This window comes from Cynocephalus volans, chromosome 6, assembly GCF_027409185.1.
Source record: "Cynocephalus volans isolate mCynVol1 chromosome 6, mCynVol1.pri, whole genome shotgun sequence".
NCBI classification, from domain to species: domain Eukaryota; kingdom Metazoa; phylum Chordata; class Mammalia; order Dermoptera; family Cynocephalidae; genus Cynocephalus; species Cynocephalus volans.
In genome coordinates this window covers 34796505-34821132 of record NC_084465.1, presented here as the reverse complement: position 1 = coordinate 34821132, position 24628 = coordinate 34796505, and the positions used below count along the sequence as shown (strand labels likewise).

The 24628-nt window shown below is 35.8% G+C and overlaps 1 protein-coding gene and 1 pseudogene across 1 annotated transcript in view; one reads left to right on the top strand and one right to left on the bottom strand.

Moving 5' to 3' along the window:
• Positions 1–24628, bottom strand: part of TSPAN12 (tetraspanin 12) — an 88651-nt gene that overhangs the window by 55364 nt on the left and 8659 nt on the right. Inside the window, exons 3-4 of the mRNA XM_063099899.1 lie at positions 19045–19127; positions 17799–17934 (exon numbers count right to left, since the gene is read on the bottom strand). Coding sequence (XP_062955969.1) covers positions 17799–17934; positions 19045–19127 — 219 coding nt within the window. The remainder of the gene's footprint in view (positions 1–17798; positions 17935–19044; positions 19128–24628) is intronic.
• LOC134381397 (small nucleolar RNA SNORA42/SNORA80 family) lies at positions 9771–9880 on the top strand (annotated as a pseudogene).

Below are 24628 nucleotides of genomic sequence, written 5' to 3'. Positions count from 1 at the left end.
ATGTCACATTGTTAATTTTAATGATGTTACTAGTTTCCATTGTCTAAACTATACTTAGCCATAGATAACTTTCGTCACACTGCCCATGTCTCTGTGTCCTTTTGAAATGATTGAGTCAACTGATTTTTCTTGTGAAACTTTCTTGTCTTTACAATAAAAAACAGAAGCTAACTTTGAATCAGAGCTATACCCAGTTTTCTCCTTCTAACAGAGAAGTTGCTGAGGTGCAGTCCTTTCGGGCTTCTTATTACATTCATGTTGCATTGAGTAATCTTTTTTGCATCTCCGTTACACAGCGAGAAGTGTAACAGGGAACAGCAGGTACAGTAGAGGATAAAGTACTGTACTGGAAACAGAGGGCTAAAGGTCAAATTTACATACTTTTCCCACAAAGATTCAAAACTCAAATCCAACCAAAATATTATTGCATTTCTCAGCAGAATATTGGAAGCTAGAGGACAGTGGAAGCATGTCTTTGAAATTCTGAGGATAAAATGATTTCCAACCTATAATTCTATAGCCATCAAAACTAATGTGTAAGAGTTTATAAAGCCATTTTTAGGCATATAGGCTTTTACAAATCTCCTATGTATGTTTTTTTCAGGAAACTACTGGAAGATGTGCTTCCTAAAATCAGAATAAACAGAGAAAGACAATGACTTGGAATCCAGGAAACAGAGGATCTAAAACAAAAGGGAGGCAAAGGAAATACCAGAATGGTAGTAAAAGGATATCTCATGATGGTAACAGCATCAGCAAGCCTCGACTGGAGCAATTCCAGAATGTTCTGACATTTAAAACAATATGTATATGCCATCAATGAAATGCCCAATATATTTGAATATGTAAAGAGAAAACTTATACTAGGAAGAGTTTAGAGTTGAATTAGACATAAATGCAGAGAAAACTAAACAAAGACAGCTATTAATTTCAAGAAAAACAACATATTATCCCAGAAAGAAAAAATAAATCCAGTACTTTGGTTGGCCTAGCAATGAATAGCATTTGCAGAGTCATAAGCATGTAAACACTGATCTAACCAAAATTATGATATGTCCTGGTTGAGATGAGATAGAAATTTTGGGGGTAGGGGGAAGGGCAGCAAAGGGTACCAGTTCTTCATCTTCCTTAAGAAGTCAGTGGATAATGCTTAAAACTAAAAACTAAAAGAATGAGAAGAGTTACATAAATATGTGATTTAGAAATGTGAAAGTAAATTCCAAAGGAATCTGCTAAAGCAAAATTGAAAACAGTTGCATCTCAGGTGCGGAAAATGGTGGGGGTGAAGGACTATTATTTTCATAATAAGATTTTTAGAATGAAATTAACACTTTATTTTATTTTATTTTATTTTTTCACCAAAATAAACATTTTTGCTTTTTAAAAGACATCATTGAGAAAATGAAAATGCAAACTTCAGAATGGGAGAAAATATTTCTAATACATATATCTGACACAGGACTTTAAAAATCAGTAATAAGAAGATAGACCATCCAATAAAAATGTGAAAGAAAACAGACACTTCACTTTTTGGCTGTTATGCATAATGTTGTTACAAACATTCATGTACAAGTTATTGTGTAGATATAAGTTTTAAGTTCTCTGGGGTATATATCCAGGGATGGAATTGCTGAGTCATGTGCTGACTATGTTTAACTTTCTGAGAAACTACCAAACTGTTTTATGTAGTGGCTGCACCATTTTACATTCTCACTAGCAACATGTGTTTCAATGTTTCCACATCTTTCACCAACACTTATTATTTGCCTTTGAAATTAACACTTTAAATTATGTGCTTAAAGCACTCTGATAAAAGTAAAAACAAAATTTAAAAAATAATAGCCCTTCTGAGGCCTCGACACCAAAGAGAAAAGACTTGGTGGCTGAAAGATTTTACATATATTTTACACAGAAACAGTAATTCTAAAAGGCTGAAAATTATATGTAGCCCAAATATACTTCAGGGTTACTGGAGTTAAAGGGGGTGAGCGGTGATTGGGAACTTTCTAAATGCTCAGGTACTGTCTTTCTTTCGCTAAATATTCCCTCAGTAGTTCAAAATAGGAATGGTATAACAAAATATAAAAAGTATATACTTAAATATGATTTATGGACTCCACCCAGAGGTCTCTTTTTACTAGATGCCGCCTGGAAATTTGGGTCTCTTCTGCAATATTGCTCATTAAAACCATACTTACATTCTGCCCAAATCAGTGTGAATTAGATCATTTTCCACAATAGTTCACTTCAGTCACAAAAGTATGGAGCTTAGCATTCTACGTTATCAGCAATGTCATTCAGTGAGAGAAGCCTAGATTTAGTTTGTTTGCTGAGGAGAAACATATGTGTATGCATACAATAAAGTATTGCATATATTTATAATAAAAAGTAAATTAAAAGTAGGTAAAAAATTAAGTATAATTATATGTATATAATCATATATGCAAATAAGTATATGTGGATACTTATATACATGCATGCATAAATCATTTATTGTGCCAGAGATTTACATATATAAGGGGTCTTCAAAAAGTTCATGGAAAGATTTGTGTTATCTTTTAATTCCATTTTTCCACAAACTTTTTGAAGTTCCCTCATGTTAATATAATTGGCTCCTCAAAAAAAAAATGGCAAAGCTATCATTTTTCTCCATTTTTTTAAAGAAAATAGAGCTAGGCAAAATTCACCCATGATTGAGAGGCAAGAGAATACTACGTTTTTCAGAGCAGCTCTGGAGCTAGGCATCCTGGAGTCAGAGCTCAGCTCTACCACTTAGTTGAGCTAATCACTCAACCTCTCTGTACCTCAGTGTCTTCATATGCAAAAAAGGGATAATAATAGTGCCAACCTCATAGTATAATTGGGAGAATGTAATGAGTCAATACATGTTAAACCACATAAAATAGTGGCTGGTAGATACAGTACGGATCATTTTAGAAACTTTGGTGGTGGTGGTGTTGGTAGTGGTAGCAATACCTCATGATCTAACCAGTACAGACCACAACTTCTGAACACACGTGCACACAAGCACATGTTCACATATGTATATACAAAACCCTTCTTGTCTTTGAACTAGGAAGGAGTTTCTTAAAAACCCTACGTTCCCATCTTTGACCTGCTTTTCTAGTTAAAAACAACAACAACAACAACAAACTACCAATATATCAAAATGCTAAGGATAGCAAAAAATTTCTTTTTTCCATGCACATACTATAGCCAAAGGCACAAATACAGCTTTAATTGCTATGTCAAAATCCTTGACAATTTATATCTGATAATTCCATCTTCTCTTTTTGTATTTTGAACTAATATTAAGTTAGTTAGCTTCTTTCCAACAGTAAAATTAGTTTTTGTTCTTGTTCACGTTTTTCAATTTTTATAATGAAGTATAGTGCCATATAGCCAGTGCCATATAGTCGGTGCAGGATTACCGGCAGGTGAAAGAGCCGCAACAACTAGCATGGTTGCTTAACTTTACAATTGGCGTCACCAACAGGATTAAGAGCTAGGCAATTGGTGCTGTGAGCAGGATTTGCGACATTAGCCTCACAGTAGCTCTTGCTGTAGCCAGACAGCAGAATTTACTTTTGTATAAAATATTTCAAATAATTTTCTCTTTTGGGAAATTGATTTATTTTTCAGTTTTTATTTCTAACTTTTATCAAACTAATTAAAACAAAAAAGCAACCTTCCCTAACAAAGCCAATCAATTCATTGAGTGCCTGCATTTTGAAGAGTATTAACCTTGGTAAACAGTTGAGAAAGCTAGGAAAAGATATTCAATTATTAAGAGCATTTTTAGAGAAAATATATTCTATCAATGTAAAACTTAACACACTTATTACATATTACTTCCAACTTTATAAAAAGAGGACTCTGTGATATATGCTATCTGAAGAAAACAAAAAACCCAATATCCAATTCACCACATATAGACAAGCAGTTGTTTTACAAACTTTTTCTATATAAATCCAACTGGAAAAGAATTTTTATATTAAATTAAAAATATAATATTTTTCCTGAACACTTTTACATAAGTTTCTTTGTGCAAACAAGCAGATAATCAATCAAGTATCATAGAACCCCCTCAGTAAGGATATATTTTACTGAGAGAAAAGTAAAAATTATAAACACTGTAAAAGTTATTTTAACCTGCTACCCTCTTAATTTATAACTAAAAACTCGGATACTTTTCTCACAAGTAACATTCAACACAATTTAAAACTGCAAAGGTCAGATTTGCTTATCTTGGAAAATTAATGCAACCTGAAATTCACCTCCCCCAAAATAAAAACTATTTCAAAATGTAACATACTTTACTGGACATTTTAATGTTTTAAAAACATGGTACCTTTGACTTCTATCTACATGCTATATAACCAAGAGTTTTAATAAACAAAAAGTTTGATTAAAGGCCTGCGTACACTAAATGGTAAATGATAAACTCCAGTCTCTACAATGTCAAATACTAAACTCTGCAAGCTTTCAGTGCTAAGTATCTTTTTGTCAGTTGTTTATTTTTCCCTTTCCAGTGATTGGAAGTTTAAAAATATTATATTACTTATAGTTAGTAAATAAGGGAACTCCAGTGCCAAATATTTGTACAAGATAATGGAACAGCCACCCTTCTGTTAAGAATCCACAGGGACTAAAATACCAACAGCCCAAGAGTACTTGCTGCTTAAAACATATATATGCACATAGTCTCTATTTCAGTCAGTTCTCAAAACGATATCATGGCAGCCACAGGCTTGGCACTTTCTGAAGGCCAATCAATCATTCACCATATTCAATGCCTCTCTACAAATTTTTCAAAAAAAAAGGGACAACATTAACAGCCTTTTTTAAAAGAATCATAATAGAATGAGGTCAGTCCAATGTAGGAAAAAAACAGCTATTGAAGAAAGAAAGTTTTGTAACTACTTAGTACATGTAAAAATTCAAGCTAAGGTAAGAAAGTATTGGTATGCTGTGGTCTTTTGTTCATGCTTATCTTGAATAAATATAGAAGATTATTTCTAAAAATGTAAATTTACTCCCCTTTTAAATTTTCTTTACACTGGCAATTGCTGAGCTAATTTCTTTATCAAAGATGTCAGTGAAGTTCAAATGATTAAGTGCTTGCTTCATGTGCTGTTCAAACTACTAGACAGAGAAATGTGTTATGCCAGGATCTGCTGGTCTGTCTGAGGGCTACGAGTTCCCAAGGTCAGTGATCTCCATCATGAGAGGTAAAGCATTAAGGGTAAGACAATAAAATAGCTAAACATGCTACAAAGGTCACTGTGTATATGGCTTCTGTTGCCTTGTAAGCTAGGTCAGCTAACGTCTGTAAGCTTAGCTCTATCTCAAAAGATTTACAGGGTGTTACTGGTCTCTAAAGAGGCTACCTCTACAGATTATGAACTATTCCTGACAATGTGAGGCAAAGGTCCCCATTACCAAAACTCATACATGAAAATGCAAGTAGGAAGGAACTTTAGAAATATCCTAAGCAACCAGCCAAAATAACACCAGATTCAATTCTAACCCGGATTGTCCTCTCACTCAGACATAACCAAATATGTCCAGATCCTTCCCAAACACAAGAGGGCATGAGTTCATTACAGCAGGCATATTTATATCAACACTTTTTACAAGACAGAAAGTTAGAAAACTAGAAAATTAAAAACATGATGTTTGATTAGGCAGCAAGAAAACTCTAATATCTACCAATAACTTTTGAACCTAACCATAACTCTATGTCTATAGAAGTATCTTCTAAATAACATTCTTTTCACTGTTTTACCTTTATTTGCAGCCAAGATATGCACTTTAACTTATTTTTATATATTCTCCAGAACAACCACAAACCCTATTTGTTAAAGAGACTATTAAAGGAAATAGTTTCCTATAAACTTTATAAATTCATATATACAAATATTTATTCCAAGTGAACAGGCTTGTCCTTTTCTTTTTTTTCTTTTCGATATACTTATTCAAGCAAATGCACTTTCTTCCTGAAGCAAAAATTTTTTTTTCTTAAACGAAAAAAGTGTAAGAACACTGCTCTTTGTGAATGTTACAATCTGATTCATAGTCATGCTCAGTGTTCCCAGAAGGAAAACCATGTGTGAATAGTGACAAAAATCATTAAATCACTGAATAATGATTAAATCCTTAAAATCGTTGGTAATTCAATCTAAGTGGTAAAAGAAACAGTTTGAATTAAACAGCACGAATTACAGAACAATTTTAAAGAAATGAACTTTTGTTACAACAAAATATTTGAATATGTGACTGTTAAAAAGTTCACGTACAGATTCATATTATCCTTTAATTCCATTTTTCCACAGACTTTTCAAGGTACTCTCATATAACAATGTCGAAAAGTAAAGACCTGTAAAGACCCTGGAAGATCTGCTTTTCTAAACAAATCAATGATGATTTTAAAAGATTATGTCCATTATATGTAAGTAAATGCTTCTAACATGCTTGAAAAGATTGCTCTCAAACAAGTTAAGCAGTTCTACCACAGTCCTCTGGTACTAGTTAATTGTTAATGGAACTTACTTTCCCTGAGGTTGGAAAATTGCTGCAGCTTTCCAAAGAACTATTGTTATAACTCTTCAACAACAGTCTTTGGTGCGGGCTTGTTTCCCTAAGGGCTCCTTAGCCTCGCATCCAGTTTCTAGGGGCCTGATTGCTATATTTTTGCTATCAAATCTGAACTAAAGACATCCAGATTAACTAAATTTTATTCATAATGGATGTCTGGGAAAAAATCTACAAAATTAAATGGCCTTCTTCATGTGAACACCTTTATTCGTTCATCAGTAAAGTCATATTGTTAGAATAAAAATTCTCTTCCATTCTCCTATCATTAAAAAACGTTCTCTAGTGGTGGCCTAATGGGTACAAAACTATGTTATCTACCCTAAATGAATCATTGTGCTGTATATGCCTGTACTGAAACAACACACTCTACCCCACAAAAATGTACAAGTAAATGATAAAATAAATAAATAAATAAATAAAAGGTTCTCTAAATGTGCAACCCACTTAGCCCAGAGTGGCAAGACCAGGTAGTCATTTTCTCTTAGGTAAATGAGCAAAAGACTCAGAAGCTACTAAGAACAGACACTGCTACCAGGGATATGTAGCAAAAGACAGATCAGATCACATCACTCTTCTGCTCACAAAACTTCAGACTGAAGGGTACACATGACATTCAAGACTGTCCATAAGTCAGCCTCAGCTCACATAGCCAACTCTCAGCCCTGCCATACCTGGAATGCAGGCAAACTATAACATACATGTGCCCTTCTCCAAACCTACCATGAGCTTCCCAGTGTTACTGCAATTGCTCTCTCCACTAGACTTGTAGTTCCTCAAAAGCACCCTGCTCCCCCAGCAAGGACCCTCTGGAAGCCCAATGGCTCTACCCCTCTGTGCTCTTCCATCAGATCTCAGCTGCTATGGGTTGAATATTTGTCCCTTCCTGTATTAGAGGGACAAACCCCTCTGTTGCTTATAATGACATACCTGAGACAGGGTAACATATAAAGAATTGAAATTTATTTCTCACACTTTTGGAGGCTAGGAATTCCAAGTTCCAGGGTATGCATCTGGTGAAGGCCTTCTTGGCAAAACTCTTCACAGAGTCCCATGACAACACAAGCAATCACGTGGTGAGGACAGCCAGAGAGCTTTCACATGTGCTCTCCTTATAAAGCGACTAGTCCACACCCGTGATAACTCATTATTCCATGAATGGATTAATCCATTCATGAGAGCACAGTCCTCCCCATCCAATCACCTCTTAAAGGCCCCACCTTTCAAATACCATAATAGGATTTCCCACCCTCACCCTCTTAACACTGTCACAATGGGTATCAAGTTTCCAACACATAAACTCTTGGGGGACACAGCCAACCCACACTACCTCCAAAGCACATGTTGGGAGCTTGATTCCCTATGTGGCAGTATTGAAAGGCGGGGCCTTTAAGACGTCATTACATCATGAAGAATATGTGCTCATGAATGAATTTATCCATTCATGGAGTAATGGGTTGATAGGGCTAATGGGTTATCATGGGTGTAGAATGGTGGCTTTATAAGGAGATCACATGAAAATACTCTGGCCCTTTTTGCCACGTGATACCCTGAATTGCCATGGGACTCTGTACAGACCCCCACCAGATATGACCCCTGAACTCTGGGCTTCCGGCCTCCACAACTGTAAGAAATAAATTTCATTTCTTTATAAATTACCCAGTTTCAGGTGTTCTGTTAAAAGCAAGAGAAAACGGAGTAACATATCAGCTCAAACACTTCCTCACATACCTTTATCAAATGTTCTCAGGAGAACAAGATTATTGTTTCTTAGAGTTATTTTAGAGTACCTTTACTAACACAAAGAGAGAACTTTTGGAATGAAAATGTTTTAAATATAACAGGCAAACCTGTAATTGTCTCATTAAAAATTATCAGTCCATGCCTTCAACCCACTTGTGCAAACCCCGCACAGAACTTGAAGTTGATAAATATTTTAAATGCTTGTTTCCTACAAGAGACACTGAAGTATACAAATTTTTAGTTAACAGAAAATGATTCTTAAATTGTCAAGTATCATCTAATAAATTCATATCTTCTTAAAGACAATGTTTTCTAAAATGTCTTCATGGTAGTAATAATTTTGGGAAATTTGTAGTTTCAAAACTAAAATAATGGCACTCTAGAGAAAATTCAGGAATTATCACTTCTTTTAGAATAATTCAAATGAATCGCTTAAAAGAAAACTAAGTGATAGAACTACAGTGTTAACACATTTTAAGTAAAATTTAAATTACTGCTGTCATCTGAGCTGAGAATATTTGTCTTAATCGCAGCATGTAATCTGGGCTTGTTATTACCCTTTATCTGAAAAAGGGGAAAGGTACATGGATCACAATTCTGAAAAAGTAAGTTTTTAAATTTATGTAATTTTATGAAAAAAGCTTACTTTAATTTATAATCTGTTATTTAGTCATCAGCTTCACTAGACATCACACATAAAATTGATGATATTATACATAAATTTTTCTAAACAGTTGATCTGAAAGCTATTTTCCTCATTGGCTTTAATGACTTAATTCTCGCATCTTTTACATGTGTTATTTGCCCTCTTATTTTAACTCTCTGTATATTTAGGGACACTGTTTTCTGAGTTATCTAGACAGATATGCAATTTTAAATGAATGTCTGCCGTTTTATGTTTGCCAAAGGAAATTAGCAGAAAGACAACGTGGAAACAAATGAGAAAGCAAAAACACTGCACAATTGCAGAATTCACCTCAAGGAGGCATTTTCTGAACTGGTGACCAGCATTCACAAGAGGAACAAGCATTTCAACAGCATGTGCTGCCAGAGAAATACCTGGCTTTGGACTTTTGACAGATTAAAGACAGTCACCAAATCAATGCATATAGACCTATTTGGTTTATATTTAACTAAGTTATCTCAAATGTATACATTAAGAAACAATATATAACAAGGTTTAAAAAGCTTACTGTGAAAGAGTACATCTAAATTGTGAGAAGGTTGGAAATACAAAAATTTGAACCATTAAAACTTCAAACCCTAAAATAAGCAAAAGGTTCAATGAACACCCAAATCCTGTCACAAAAACCCAACATTAAGGTCATGAATATGATGCAATTTTCCTCAGCCCCAGTTTTCGACACAACATTTACTTTTAAAGACATCTGCTTACATGCTTTCCTGGGTCATAATGAGAGGCAGTCAAACCAGCATCAATTAAGAAACAGAAGTGGCCCCATGCCACACCAAACTGTGGCCCTGAACCATTGCCCAGCCTCTATGCCCGTAGGCTGCTGGCCCTGAAGCAGGTTGCACAGTGGAAGAAAAGAAAAGAAAAAGAAAAAGAAGTGGTCACAAAACTCCATCATGAGTTCTTCTGTATAAAAAAACTAAATGTGCAAACTGAGCCTCTGAATCCAGAAATGCCTCAATCATCCTAATTTCCTCTGCTTGAGATATCTGTGAATTTAATAACTAAAATTAAAAACTGTAGCTTTTAAAGAATTCTAAAAGACTACTTACTATGAATGATTATATGCCATGCCAACAAACTGGATAACCTAGAAAAAAAAAGATAAATTCTTGGAGACACACAACCTACCAAGACATATAGAAGAATAAAATTAGACCAAATAGACACTTCTCTTGCACTATATACAAAAACCAACTCAACATGGATTAAAGACTTAAATGTAAGACCTGAAACTATAAAACTAGTGAAAGAAAACACAGAGAAAAAGCTCCATGACATTGGTCTGAGCAATTTTTTTGGGGGGGATATGACCCCAAAAGCACAGGCAACAAAAGGAAAAATAGGCAAACGAGACTGTTTCATGTAAAAACTTGCACAGCAAAGGAAAAAATTAAAAGAGCAAGGAGACAACCCACGGATTGGAGGAATATATTTGCAAACCATACATCTGATAAGATGTTAATATCCAATATATATAAGGAACTCATACAATTCAACAGAAAGAAAGTAAATAACCTGATTGAAAAATAGGAAAAGGACCCAAACAGACATTTCTCAAAAGATGATCTACAAAAGGCCAAAAAATGCCAAACGGATGAAAAAATGCTCAACATCATTAATCATCAGGGAAATGCAAAAACCCCAATGAGCTATGACCTCACACCTCTTGGAATGTTTATTATCAAAAAAAGACAGAAGATCAGCATTGGCACGGATGTGGAGAAAAGGGAACTCCTGCACACTATTGGTGGGAATGTAACTTAGTTCAGCCTTTATGAAAAAGAACATGGAGGTACCTCAAAAAACTAAAAATAGAATTACCATATGATCCAGCAATCCTACTTCTGGGCATATATCCAAAAAAAATGAAGTCAGTATATCGAAGAGATAGATGCACTCCAAGGTTCATTGCAGCACTATTCACGATAGCCAAGACATGGAAGCAACCTAAGTGACCATTAGTGGATGAATGGATAAAGAAAATGGAGTCTATTTATGCACACAATAGAATTATACGTAGTCCTTTAAAAAGGAAGAAAAGTCTGTCATTTGCAATAACATAGATGAACCTGGAGGACATTATGTTAAGTGAAATAAACCAGGCAAAGAAAGACAAATACTGCATGATCTCACTTACATGTGGAGTGTAAAAAAAGTTGAATTCATAGAAATAGAGAGTAGAATGGTGGCTACCAGAGGCTGGAAGAGGAGAAAATGTCAAAAGGGGAGATGTTGGTCAAAGGATACATAGATTCAGTTAGACTGGTGAAATAAGTTTCAGTGATCTATTGCACAGCACTGTGACTATAGTTAATAATAATATATTGTGTATTTCAAAATTGCTAAAATAGATTTTAAAGATTTTAAATATTCTCACCACAAAAGAAAGTAGGTAAGGTAATGTATACGGTAATTAGCTGATTTTCTCATTCTGCGATGTATATTACTGTACCCCATAAATATATACAATTAATATTTGTCAATTAAAAATAAAAAAATTTTAAAAACTACAGCTTTTAAAGAATTCTAGTTAACAAGTCAAAATAAAGTACATGTACTGAAGGGATATATTTCTATTATATAAAAAAACGTATAAATGTTGAGTCATTCCTCATTTTCTGATGCGAGGTAATACAAACATTACTATCATGTAAATGCTTTATCCATAATTCTATCCCAGCAAGGTCTACTGATTTCAGCCACCGTCCTCCAGCCCCCAAGGTCTTCATTCATACCCCATCCATGGCTTCTGAAGACTATAATGTAAACGCTGGGACTCCCATTGCTTCCCACCCTAAACATGAATTATCATTTCATTCCAAGCTGGAAACACCTTTTGGTTCACTATAGCCAAAGGGATAACAGATTCTTCTACAAAGACCTTCACAATTGGACTAACTTCATGCTCTTCTCACTGTGCACCAACACCACAGCCACACTGATGTCTGTTTTGTACAAACTTGTCGTGTCTCTTCACTCTTCTGTGTCTGCACACATTCTTCACGTTGCTCCAAATCCCCTTCCCTCCCCTTCTCCACCAGAAAAAGAAAAATCTGTCTGCATGTTCAATATTCGGTTCAAATAAAGACCTTCCTGTGAAACCTCCTGGAAGCTTCCAATCACTCCTGGGTTTCCACAGTAATTGATATATAAATGTAATATTACGTTTTGCTTTGTTATCTTCTTTCTACTCTCGCCTTTCAACCTTGTCTCTCAAGTGTCTATCGCAGACTGAATACTCAATACATGTTTGAGGAGGGAGAAAGGAAAGAAAAGGAGGATGGGAAAAGAGGAAGAGAGAAAGGAAAGGGGAGAAACTGCTTGATTCTTTGACAGGATAAGAGAGAATGATAACTATGGTAGAATTTTTAGAGTTCCTTCTGTAATAAGAATACTAAAAGATTATATTTTTTAAAATTAAATGACTACTGAATACCTTAGAGTAATAAATGAAGCATAGTTAAGTCTTACAGAAATAATGCCAGTAATCAATTAAATGTATTATAATAGTAGTGTGGTATATAGTGAAACATGCAAGGGCTTTGAGCATAGACTGCATTTGGATGCTAAAGACAATGACAGCAACTACCAGCTGTATATCTTTGGAATGCTACTTTTCTTCATTTGTAAAATAAGTCTAACCAAATATACTTCTTATGAGTATTTTTTTGAAAAAATAAAAGTAAAATACGGGGCAGATGCCAAACTTATGGTAAAGGATATGGTAGACCTTGATTTAGAAACAAAGTTGCTAGGCTATAAACCAAAAATATAAACAAAGCAATCAAGATTTTTAACTTAATAATGTACTATTAACCTAATGACTTATGACTAGCTCTGTAATTTGTGTGTGTTAAAAATATACAATGGGAAAAGGACAGCCTCTTCAACAAATGGTGCTGAGAAAACTGGAGGTCCACATGCAGAAGACTGAAACTAGATCCCTATCTCTTACCAACTCAAAACGGATCAACTCAAAATGGATCAAAGACCTAAATTTAAGACCTGAAACTATGAAACTACTAAAAGAAAACATAGGGGAAACACTACACAAAATGGGAGTGGGCAACATTTTTTTGAGTGAGACTACACAGGCAACTAAAGCAAAAATACATAAATGGGACTACATCAAACTAAAAAGCTTTTGCACAGCAAGGGACACTGTCACCAAAGTGAAGAGAAAACCTACAGAATGGGAGAAATGTTTGCAAGCTACACAACAGACAAGGGGCAAATATCCAGCATACATAAGGAACGTAAACAATTCAGCAGCAAAAATACAAATAACTCAATTAAAAAATGAACAAAGAACCTGAACAGACATTTCTCAAAAGGAGACATACAAATAGCTAACGAGCACATGAAAAATTGCTCAGCATCACTAATCACTAATCATCAGGAAAATGCAAATTAAAACCACAATGAGATATCATCTTATTCCAATAAGAATGGCTATTATGAACAAGATAAAACACAACAAATGCTGGCAAGGATATCGAGAAAAAGGAACTCTCCTACACTGCTCGTGGGAGTGTAAATTGGTACAGCCCCTGTGGAAAATAGTATATGGAGGTTCCTCAGAACTTAAAATAGACCCTATGACTGAGCTATCCCACTACTGGCTATATACCCAAAGGAAAAGAAATCAATACATCAAAAAGACATTTGCATTCCCATGTTCATCACAGCACCGTTCACAATAGCCAAGAGACAGAATCAACCTAAATATCCATTCAACAGACAAATGGATTTAAAAAACTGTGGTATATATACACAATGGAGTACTATTCAGCTATAAAAAAAAAAAAAAAAAAAAAAGATATCCTATCATGTGCAGCAATATGGGTGGAACTGGAAACCATCATGTTAAGTGGAGTTAAGTCAGGCACAGAAAGACAAATACCTCATGATCTAACTGATATGCGCAATCTGAAAAACAAAAACCACAAAGTGGTTCTCATAGAAGTATAGAGCAGAATAATGGTTACTAGAGGCCAGAGGCAGGGGTCAGGGGGAGGAGGAAAATGGGTGGACTAGTGAGTACAAAACTGTGCTACTGACCCCAAGTGAATCAACATTCTGTATCCCACAAATGTGTACAAGCAAATGTTAAAATATTTTAAATAGCTGTATAAGTATAAAATGTATAACTACATAAGAGAAGGTCTTAAACAGAGAAAATTAATTATGACTTAAACATATTCCTGTTTTGCATTATTTTAAACAAAAAACTGAGAAGGAGAAATTTTTCTATGGTCATTAAAAGTTTACTTGATTCCCATTCAGGAAATATTCAGATCTGGCTCAATCACTCTATATTTTAGGAAAGATTTTAAAATGCTTCCACTCAATCAATAGCCATATGCAAATTATCTGGAATAATACAACGTACTGGTCTTAAACCCATAAGTTACATCCAACTTCATTTCTGATCAGTGTTTGACTACTTGTGGATTGCTGGCAGTTGAGCATATATTAGCATCACATTCTGACAAATGACGATCTCCTGATGGTGACATTCAGCTGTTGTCAACATTGTAAACACGTCTGTTCAATCTGTTTACATTCCCCCTGAGCTGGCACTGCTTTCCTGATGCCTGTGTTAATAGCAAGGTAGAATTGCAAGAACAAATGAATTTCATTTAGTCTACGGCTAGAGCCTTGCAAAGTACTCATCAAAGGCTTAAAACCAATTTCCATTTACCTTCAATTTCTCTTTGAAGAGAGAAGGAATTTCTGCTACAAAATTACTTTGAAAGTCACAGCATATTCAAGTTATTTTTCCTAGTCATTTTTCGCTTGTTTTCCCCTTATAATTAGAATTTAATTTTTCTTAACCTCCTCATATAAATACTTTTAAGTTTCTCTTCTATAACAGTTTCACATTTTTTAGAGAACAAATCTAATGAGAGTATGGTTGCCAGATTCAGCAAATAAAAACACAGGATTCATTTAAATTTAAATGTCACATAAACAACAAATAATGTTTTATATGAATATCCTAAATATTGCAAGGGATATACTTACACTAAAACATTCATTATTCAATTTAATTGGCTATGTTGTAATTTAGGGTGTTTTAACAACTTGCATCTGTAAATCAATAGAAGGGTCAAATTCATGACCAATGAACACCAGAAATGTTTTCCACTAAGTGATCTCTTACCTTGAAGAGATTTTTGTTGCTGTCGCTGTTGTTATTGTTGTGTGGGTGGGGGGCAGGCAGATTGGTTATAAAGATCTGTTTTGAGAGAGGCTTTCTCACTTTTCTTGACCAGTCTGATGAATAAGGGCATTTTGACTTTTGCTTGAACAGCACCACAGCTCAGCTGCCAGATCTTTTTTGTAATCATTCGAGAGATATGGCAGCTCTCAGAGATATCGGTTGTCTTTTAAAAATATAGCTTTCTAACACTAATCCAGTTACAGGTCTTAAAAATGAAACAAGACTTTGTACACAGGGAAATGACCAAGTTGGATGAATAAACTCTGCTTGTTTAAATATTTATATCCAAAATAAAAATAAGAAACTTCCTAAAATTATATTTTTAATTAAAATAAAAGGCTAAAGGGCATAAAATAGTAATAATTTTAAAAATCTCATGAGAATTGCCTTGCAAATATTTGCCAAAGACCTAATATCATGTCACATTCTACATTAATTTGTCTCCCTTTAACAAGCCATTCCCTTATTAATCTAAACCTTCTAACAGCCAGGCTCCTCCTTCAAAACCTCACTCTCCTCACTGCCTTCCAGGCATATCCTCAATCTGATGTGCTGGTCACTTTTGCTCTCAACTGTTCTGATTTCCTGTCCATTATTCAATTTAATAAACATCTAAAGTGATGGGCAAGGTGAAGGATTCATATTATCAAGTTGTTTGTACTCTGGTAGTTCAAGCTGATTATATATATATTTTAAAAATTTATAATAAAGTCAATACACTGGACATCAAAGGTTGGGAAGAGTCTATTAGAGACATCTGTAAAGGCCCAGTGAGACAGCTTCGCAAACAAAAGCCCTGAGGTCTGAGTTCAAGCTCTACCCTTTATTGCTGAGTAACTTTGAGCATATTACAGAACTCTCTGAACCTCATTTAATAATTATTTATCTCAGATGATTGTTGTCAGGTTTAAAATGAACAATCATACCTAAAAGGTTTCATGTACTGCAAGACACATTTGTAAGCACTTAGGAAAAGTCAGCAATTATAGAGTAAAACAGCAAAATTGTAACAAAAATGTTGCTGGAACTGGACAGCCATGGTATGAATACCAGATACTGCATTTACTAGCTATGCAAACTTAGGCAGCTCACTTAACCCCTCTGAGCCTCATCTCCTCATCCATATTATATGAATAATAATTGTACCTATCTCATCAGAATCGTGGAGAGATTAAAATTGATTAATTTATGTAAAACTCTTCAGGTAAAAAAAAATTCATGTAATACTCTACAGTGTCTGGCACTGTAAGCACCTGAAAAATGTTAACTGCTTTAATTATTATAGTCACAATTGTCATTATTATTATTTCAGGAGGTAGGTTTCAGATAAGTCTTAATGGGCTGGTAATATTTGAACAAAAATATTAAAAAATTCCTAGCTAAGGAGACAGCAAGGATAAGAGTAGCGAAGAATGAGGCAAGAGAAGTTTGTTCAGGAATCAGAAAATACAACTGGACCAGAAAATGATGAAGTAGGCAAGAAAGCTAAAAACAGCAGATGAAGGCTTGATTATAAAGGGCTTGATGCAAGTTTGAGATGTCTGTAAATACTTCATTACCCAACAGGGAGTCTTTCAAGGTCTCAGAACAGAGGAGTAATGTGATCACGGTTGCAACAGATTAACATGGCAGCATTGGTTCTGGATAGATTAGAAGACGGCAGAGATAGGAAGATTAGTTAGGGGGCTCTGTACCTATTTGAGCAAAAAGTCAGGACAGCCTGAACTTGGGCATTCCAAACAAGAAAAGAAAAGAGGGGACAAGTTCCCAAGACTGTAGAGTCAGATTGTAGGACTTGGCAACTGTGTAGAGGAGGGAGTGATGGAGAAGAAGCCAGAGAAGAAATTGCCTGAGAATCAGACAACAGGCAGATTGGTTGTAAGTGCTAGATAAGTGGGATTTGAGACCACATATCATTCTTCATTTAGCAAGAGAGAAGCTGTGCTGGGTCTAGATAGAGTAAGATCTCGAAACTTGTCATGAGAAGAAAGGCAGCCCAATGGGAATGGAGAATGAACTGGAAATGAACCCCCTTAGATTACAGAAACTGAGGTTCACTTATATCCACTAAACTATGTAAAGGCAGTGCCAAGATTATAATCTATGTCTGCTACCTCACCACCTAAACTTCCACATGGGTTAATACAGTGGGTTTGTTTAAAAAAAGAAGAGAAAGAAAGTTCTATTATGATTGCTCAGTTCTAGTCCCAAGGGGCCTTTTTTGAGTGGTAATAAGGTCCATGACACTAGGAAGAACTCATATCTTCAAATGAAAATGTCAATACATAGCTGAAGTGAAATAATTAAATAGCATGCATGTTTCCATACCTCATCGTTTGAGTACAGCAAATACTTGTATTGAAATCATCTCTCATGGAAAGAAAGCTTCCCTTCTCACAGGATGTTAAACAATGACCGCAGATTAGAACTACTGCTATCACAGTTCTCTAAACTCGTAATCTTGTGGACTAATGAAAAAATAATACAGTACCAGTTGGTCTTTCTAACTATAGTAAAGAAGAGATAAAAATGACATACCCATGCAAGAAGCAACAGATTTCTTTTCACCGTTCCACAATATCCTAACATCCCCACAATGATAAGGAAACAGCAAACAGCAATCATGACAGGATGAACCACGGGAAAGTAAGTCAAGACGACTGCCTCCTCTACCCTGCATAAGGAAAAATAATGTCATATTATAAATAAAATATAATCAAAATGCACCCAAGACATAGTACCCAAGACACAATTGTGATTTGTTAGTTTCTTTAAACTGTCACGCCTCAAAACTAGTGACTGTATCACTATTTTCAAAATCACTGTGCTATTGTTTTTATCTGCTTGCTTTATTTTATTTTATTTTATTTTTTTTAATACAAGTGGTAGCTTTCCTACCCCATCTTATTTAAAATATAACATAGGGGACTTCAATAAGAAGTCAAGCCGACCTACTACTAGCTCTGAAGCTTTTGCCTAAGTGAATCACACAGGATCCTTTGCTGTTTCCCAGATGGGAGGAATCGCTCCTTCCTATCCTCTGATCTTTGACTCCAAGTGTAGCACTTTTCTTTCTCTTAACAACCGACCCTCCCCCAAAATGTGAAAGACTGCTGTGCAAAGGGAAATCAACTACATTCAAAGAAAGAAGATAGATGATTTTTGCTAGAACAGTATGAAAAATTCACTAACCAGAACCAGTAATAATGATAATAAAAATTAGCCCCATTATTAAGTGCTTACTAAACTCTACATTTATGAAGACACATCTCACTTAATCCTTACCACAATTCAGATAGTACATGTTACAATCTCCATTCAGAGATGAGGAAATTAAAAATAATTTGTACCTTGCGATGTTAGCAGCTCAACCTCTGAAATCTGAGAAGAAAATGGTATTGTGGGATTTGGTTTTTATATTTTGATTCATTCGAATATGAAGGTGAGAAGTTGACAGTGATTTTCTTAGGGAAAAGTGCTATGCTGTCCTTTATATGCAAATGTGTCATGGCTTACACACAGTCAGGAGGACAGGCGACTGCTATCATCATATCCAGAAATGTCCATACAAACATAGTGCCACCTGACCCCCTCTAAAACCAGTGGCGCACCTTAATGAGAATGCTAGAAATGAAAGTGTCTGCAACAAAGGTTGCCGTGGGCAGAAAAAACCTTACCAAAAGATCATAGAAGAGCACTACCATCTAAACAGCTAGGAGCAAAGTTACTTAAAAGCCAGCATCTAAGGAAACTTGATAAATCAGTCATTAATGATAAAGCCTACCTTGTTTCTGCAGTTAAGGTCAGAACATTATTTAGGTAGTCCCTCATCCAAGCAGAAACTGCCAATACGCTGATGGACATTAACTGGGGAGAAAAAAATACAAACTGGTTACCAAGGATTTATGCAACATTCACTGCAGGAGTAACAACAGAAAAATTTTTTAAAAATTTGTTACACAATCTTTATGCTTTTTCCTAATTAATATTTGCTCCCTGTTGAAATGTACTATTACTATAAGTATCTGCCATTCCATTTTGTAATCATGTCACAGCTACGAAGTAGAATGCCATCAAATAGGATACAGAAAACTATTAAGTTGCTGACTCCAGGTCCAGGTACAAGATGAGGAGGCCACAGAACAACTAAATTATCAAATGCATTAAAAGAGCCTAAAACACATATCACACTTAAAAGCTAGGAAGTAATCAAATACTACTAAGTTTGTCAAAAAGTCACAGGAGCTAACATGAAAGGGCTTCTATTGGCTAAAATTCAAACAATTTGAGCATTAAAACAATAGTAATAATAATACTAATATATGCAATGGTTTGAAATATATTAAGTATAATAAAATCTATGAGCTCATAATAATCCTTAAAGAAAACTCACTAGTCAACTTCTCAGGATGCTGGATATTCAACTCATTATTCAGAAAACTTGGTAAGAATCCAATACTTATCCTACCTTTCCTGTACAAACTAAAGAGAGAACAAAAAATTTAGTGCTAAGTTTTAAGACTTAGTGGTATGAATTTCTGCTAATATGGGCAGAAGGCATGCTACACATCATCATTTAACGACCCTTTCTGAAATAATAGATCCCTAGGAAAAGAAACTCAACGGCTGCCAAATTTATAACGTCAGTGGTTCTTAATCCTGTCTATACATTAGAATCACCTAAAATTCAAAAATTTACTGAGCTCAGGTCTACACTGGACCAATTCCTGGAAGTGAGGTCTGGACATCAGAAATGTGTATCAGTTCCACAGGTGTTCTAATGTGCAGGCAGTGCTGAGAACCATTGCATCAGGTGAAATGCTGATGGCGAGATTACTGGAGAGATTGGGCTGACCATACCAGACCCCACTGATCAATCTCAGTATCACAAAGAAAGACAACCACCCATAATGCATCTTCCAATGTTATTCAATCAGAAGTACACAGAAATATCTAGAAAGTGTTTTTTACCAAAAAGTCAAACTTGAATCTAATCAAGCCTCCATCACTCTCAGTTTATAGGAAACACAGGGGATAGATTTATACTTATTAAATGCCACCATGGAGATGCAATCAACAAATTCAAGAGTATGAGCAATTTTACAAGACAAATGATCTGGTTTCTTCAATTTAAAAAATTGGTAAGAGATAAAAAAAAAAAAGAATAAATTGTTATAGATTAAAAGAGATTTAAGAGATTACCCAATGCAATATATTGATCTAGTTTGGGACCCTGATTCAAACAAATCAACTACAATGAAAGATTTATGAGACACTGGGAAAATTTTAACTTTGAATGTTTGAAAATATTGAGTCTATGGCCATACTACCCTATATGCACTGGATCCCATTTGAAAATATTAAGCAATTATCTTTATTATTTTAGGTATGATAATGGATTAAGTTTAGTTTTTAAAGGGTCTTTATCTTTCTGAGGTATATGTTAAAGTAATTATAAATAAACTATAATGATGACTGTGACATGGTTTAAATAATCATGACTAATAGGAATTAGGTGAGAAGTGGAGGAAGGTATATTGATAATTGTTGAAAATGAGTAATAGATAATTGGGGATTAATTATACTGTGCTTTTTACTTTAGCATATGTTTTATATTTTATATTGTTCATAATTCAAAAATTTTAAAAATATATATCTAAAACAGGATGAGAATAATTCTTCCTGGAGAGCTTTTCTAAAAGCTGCATGTTAATAACCCCCTCATTCTAAAGGTCTTTCCTATTTTGATGGAAATCTTTTCAAAATGTGCCTTAAGTTCTTAAGCACAGTATAGTGAAGTTCAGCTTAACCTGATTAAGATTTTTAATAATTTCTGGCATCTTAATGAACATCAATTACCATTATGTGCTATGGCTTGAGCTTTAAATGCTGATATAATGAATGCATGAGAAAGGAATGAGTCTGTACTGTGGCCCCAAGACATGCTTTCTGGATCAAGGCCCTGAGGTAAGCAGAGTACACAGAGACTATGGCCTCTTGAACAGTAAAGTACAGCTATCTGCTTGGAGTACCAGCCAGTGAATTCACTCTTCCATCATTCATTTACAAATATTTACCTGCTGCTTTGCACTGGGATAGATTCAGAGACTCACAATATATAAGAAAAAGAAGATCCCAGCCTTTTTTGGATCCTCTTCAGCAACAAGGACAATAAGTATATAAACAAAATAATTACAGAATGTAAATTTTGCCACCAAGCAGAGAAAAGCAAAATAACCTGTTGAAGGTCTCACAGACCTTTGGGTAGAGCTGGGATTGAAATCCAGGCAGTACAGCTTTGGAGCTCTAGGCTGGGTCACTGTCTCCCAAGTTTAGAACTAAGCATGACCTGTTTCACAGGAGTCAGGAGACCAACCTGCATGGCATGCAGGGTTCCATTTAAAAAACAAGGGCGGACAGTAGTCTGTAGCACCCAGGCTCAGTCTAAATGTCTGAACTGTATTCTTTGGCCAGTGGGGCTCAATGGCTCTTAATGTGTAAATAGAGCTGTATTTCAACATAACTAACTTCCTTTGTAAACCAATACATTTTATTTTGTGCATTAAAATACACTTCTGAGAATGGGTCCAAGGTTTTACATGACTGCCAGAGGAATCAATGGCCTACAACAGGTTAAGAACCCTGGAATATAGTTCAGAGGAGAACCAGGCCAGTTGTTATCTTCAGTTCTCTTGGGAATGAAAAACAGACTGTAAACCTCACAAAAAGTTACCAAGTGGGTCAGCCACAGTGTATTAGCCATGTTTCTATCTTCTGTAAACCTGATACTTTAACATCTGTTCTGCATGCATATGCCAGACATACCTTGTGCTGGAGAATCTGACAATATGCCTAGGTTACCTTACCTTAGCTTTTTCATCACTTACCCTCTGATCAGGAAAAGCCACCCTCCCAGGATTGCACTTTTCAAATACAAACCAACCAATCCAGAGTCCACACCTCCAAGCATCTCCCTTATTGGCCTCTCACACTCAGGGCTACCTGCCCCAGTCACACAGGGCCAATTATTCAAACTGGCCAATCCTAACTAAGCCTGCTTACCCCCTGCCTCGCCTATTCCTTCCCATAGAAACCACAATCTAAGCATTTGCTCACAGTTCCCGTCTCTCCCTCTGCCTTGCAACTGACTCCAGTGCTTTTCCTTTTGGCCGCCCATAGTGAGACATGTACTCCCTCTCATGGGATCTGTTAGTACAATAAACTATCTTTTCAATAGCAGTCATCTCCCGATCTGTTGGTCTTAGCATACCTAATTAATAATAGAACCCATTACAACACACAGGGCTAGCAGAGGACCATGGACTGCTTGATTGCTTCTGAGATCCTGTGTTCTCCCTCCACTTGACTATACGTGGGTCTTTAAATATCTTGTAAGTGCCACAGAGACAGAAAAGTCTATTAACATAATATTTCGTTTCAATTCCTTGAATTATGTTGCAGTTAAAAATAACTGTCCTCTCTTTCTCACTCTTCAAAGTAGTGACTGCTGTTGGTTTCTCCATCCTCAAATTTCTTACAAGCTATTTAGCCGATTTCCAATATCATACATAGCTCTGAGAAAGGTGTCAATAAATTATCTGATTCTTCATCGTGTATAATGTATTATCAGTGGTTGTCATTATACACAGTTCTTTCATTTATAACAAAAAGTGTATATTTATCTTCAATGGTATATTACAAGACATTTCTTGTATGGTAGGATGATTAAAAGCCTGGGCTATGAAGTCATTCATCCACTTAAAAAATATGTGTTGGTCACATGCTCGTTGCCAGGTACCGTGCAATGTGCTAGCGATACTCTGATGAGCAGGAACAGACACTATCTCTATGGCACAATTAACTAAGTGAAGAAGACACATGATAATCAACTAATCAGAGATATATAACTGCAAATTGTAACAAGTGCTAGGAAGAAATAGTGCAAGTTGCTATAAGAACTCCTCTTGGAGTGCCTGTCCTATTCCACAGAGTCATAGGGACTTCTCTAAGACAGCTGAGATCTAAAGGATAATTATCAAGTTAATTGGGAAAAGAAGGGTTGAAAAGAACATTCCAGTCAGAAAGGAGAGCACAGGCCCCAGGGTGGAAGGCAGCATGATATATTTAAGGGAAGCTGGCATATGGAGGAGAATCACACAGATCACACAGAGCCTTAGAAGACATTTTAAGGTGTATTGACCATAATGACAATGGGAAGCCACTGAATTTTGAATTCAGGGTGAGAATTCCAGCTCCACTCTCTTTTAGCCACAGTATATGATTTGGGGCATGCCATTTAATCTTTCCTAAGCCTCAGTTTCCTCACAAATAAAATGTTATAAAAATAAGTCCTACTTCATGAAGGATATATGAGACAAAAAAAACAAAAACAAAAAAACACCACGACAACAGAGTAAGACTCTTACAGATATTATCTACTATTATTGCAAGTCACTTTTGACTCAAGGGCTTTCTCCTAATCTTCCTCTGTCAGTTGAGGAGACCAGACTACTCCTAATCAGTTCAGAAGTGGAATCTTCAGTTATGTGAAGGTCTTGCAAATGGACAAGGGAGAAAATTCTATGATGTAGCTACCTTCTGGACCACCACGGCCACTCTCAACTTCCACATCTCTAAAACTGAACTTATCTTCATTCCTCTGGAAGCATGCCTTCCCACTGTTTTTCCTGTCTCAGTAAATGGTATAATCAACTTTTCAATCACACAAACTGGCAACTTGGCAGGCAGCCTGAACCTCCCCTTCTTCCTCAGCCCCATGTCTAATTAGTTTCAAGTCCTTCAGATTGTTCCTGCAAAGTGTCTGCTGAATTCCTCCCACTTTCCTGCTGCTTCTGGCAACTTCAGGCCCTCATCATCTTTTGCCAGGCGATTACAATCACCATATAACAGAAAGCTCCAGCTCTAAGTCACCCTTTGGTTACCTTTATGGAACACAGATCAAGTTCTTCAGCTTACATGTGCCCTTTATGGCTCCTCTCCAACTCTCCTTTCCTCTTCCCCCAACTCCCTCCTAAAGAATAAAGTTTAAACTCTTTAGCAGAGCACAAAGGACCCTCTTCAGTCACCCTTTAACCTATCTCTTGACCCTGTTTCCTTCCAGCTCCCTCCCACACTCAGACCACAACAAAACTGCTTGCACATCTCCAAAATGCACCATGCAGATCTCCAATGCCTCTGTGTGTTTGAGGGTGTGGTTCCTGCTACCCGGAATGCCATCCCCCCCCCAGCCTTCATCCTCATGAGTTAAGCAACCTTACTTCTCCTTCAAGGCCAGCTCAAACATCAGCTAGACTATAAAGATTTTCTCCCAACTCCCTCCTTACCTGCAGACCTCCTACCTCTCAATG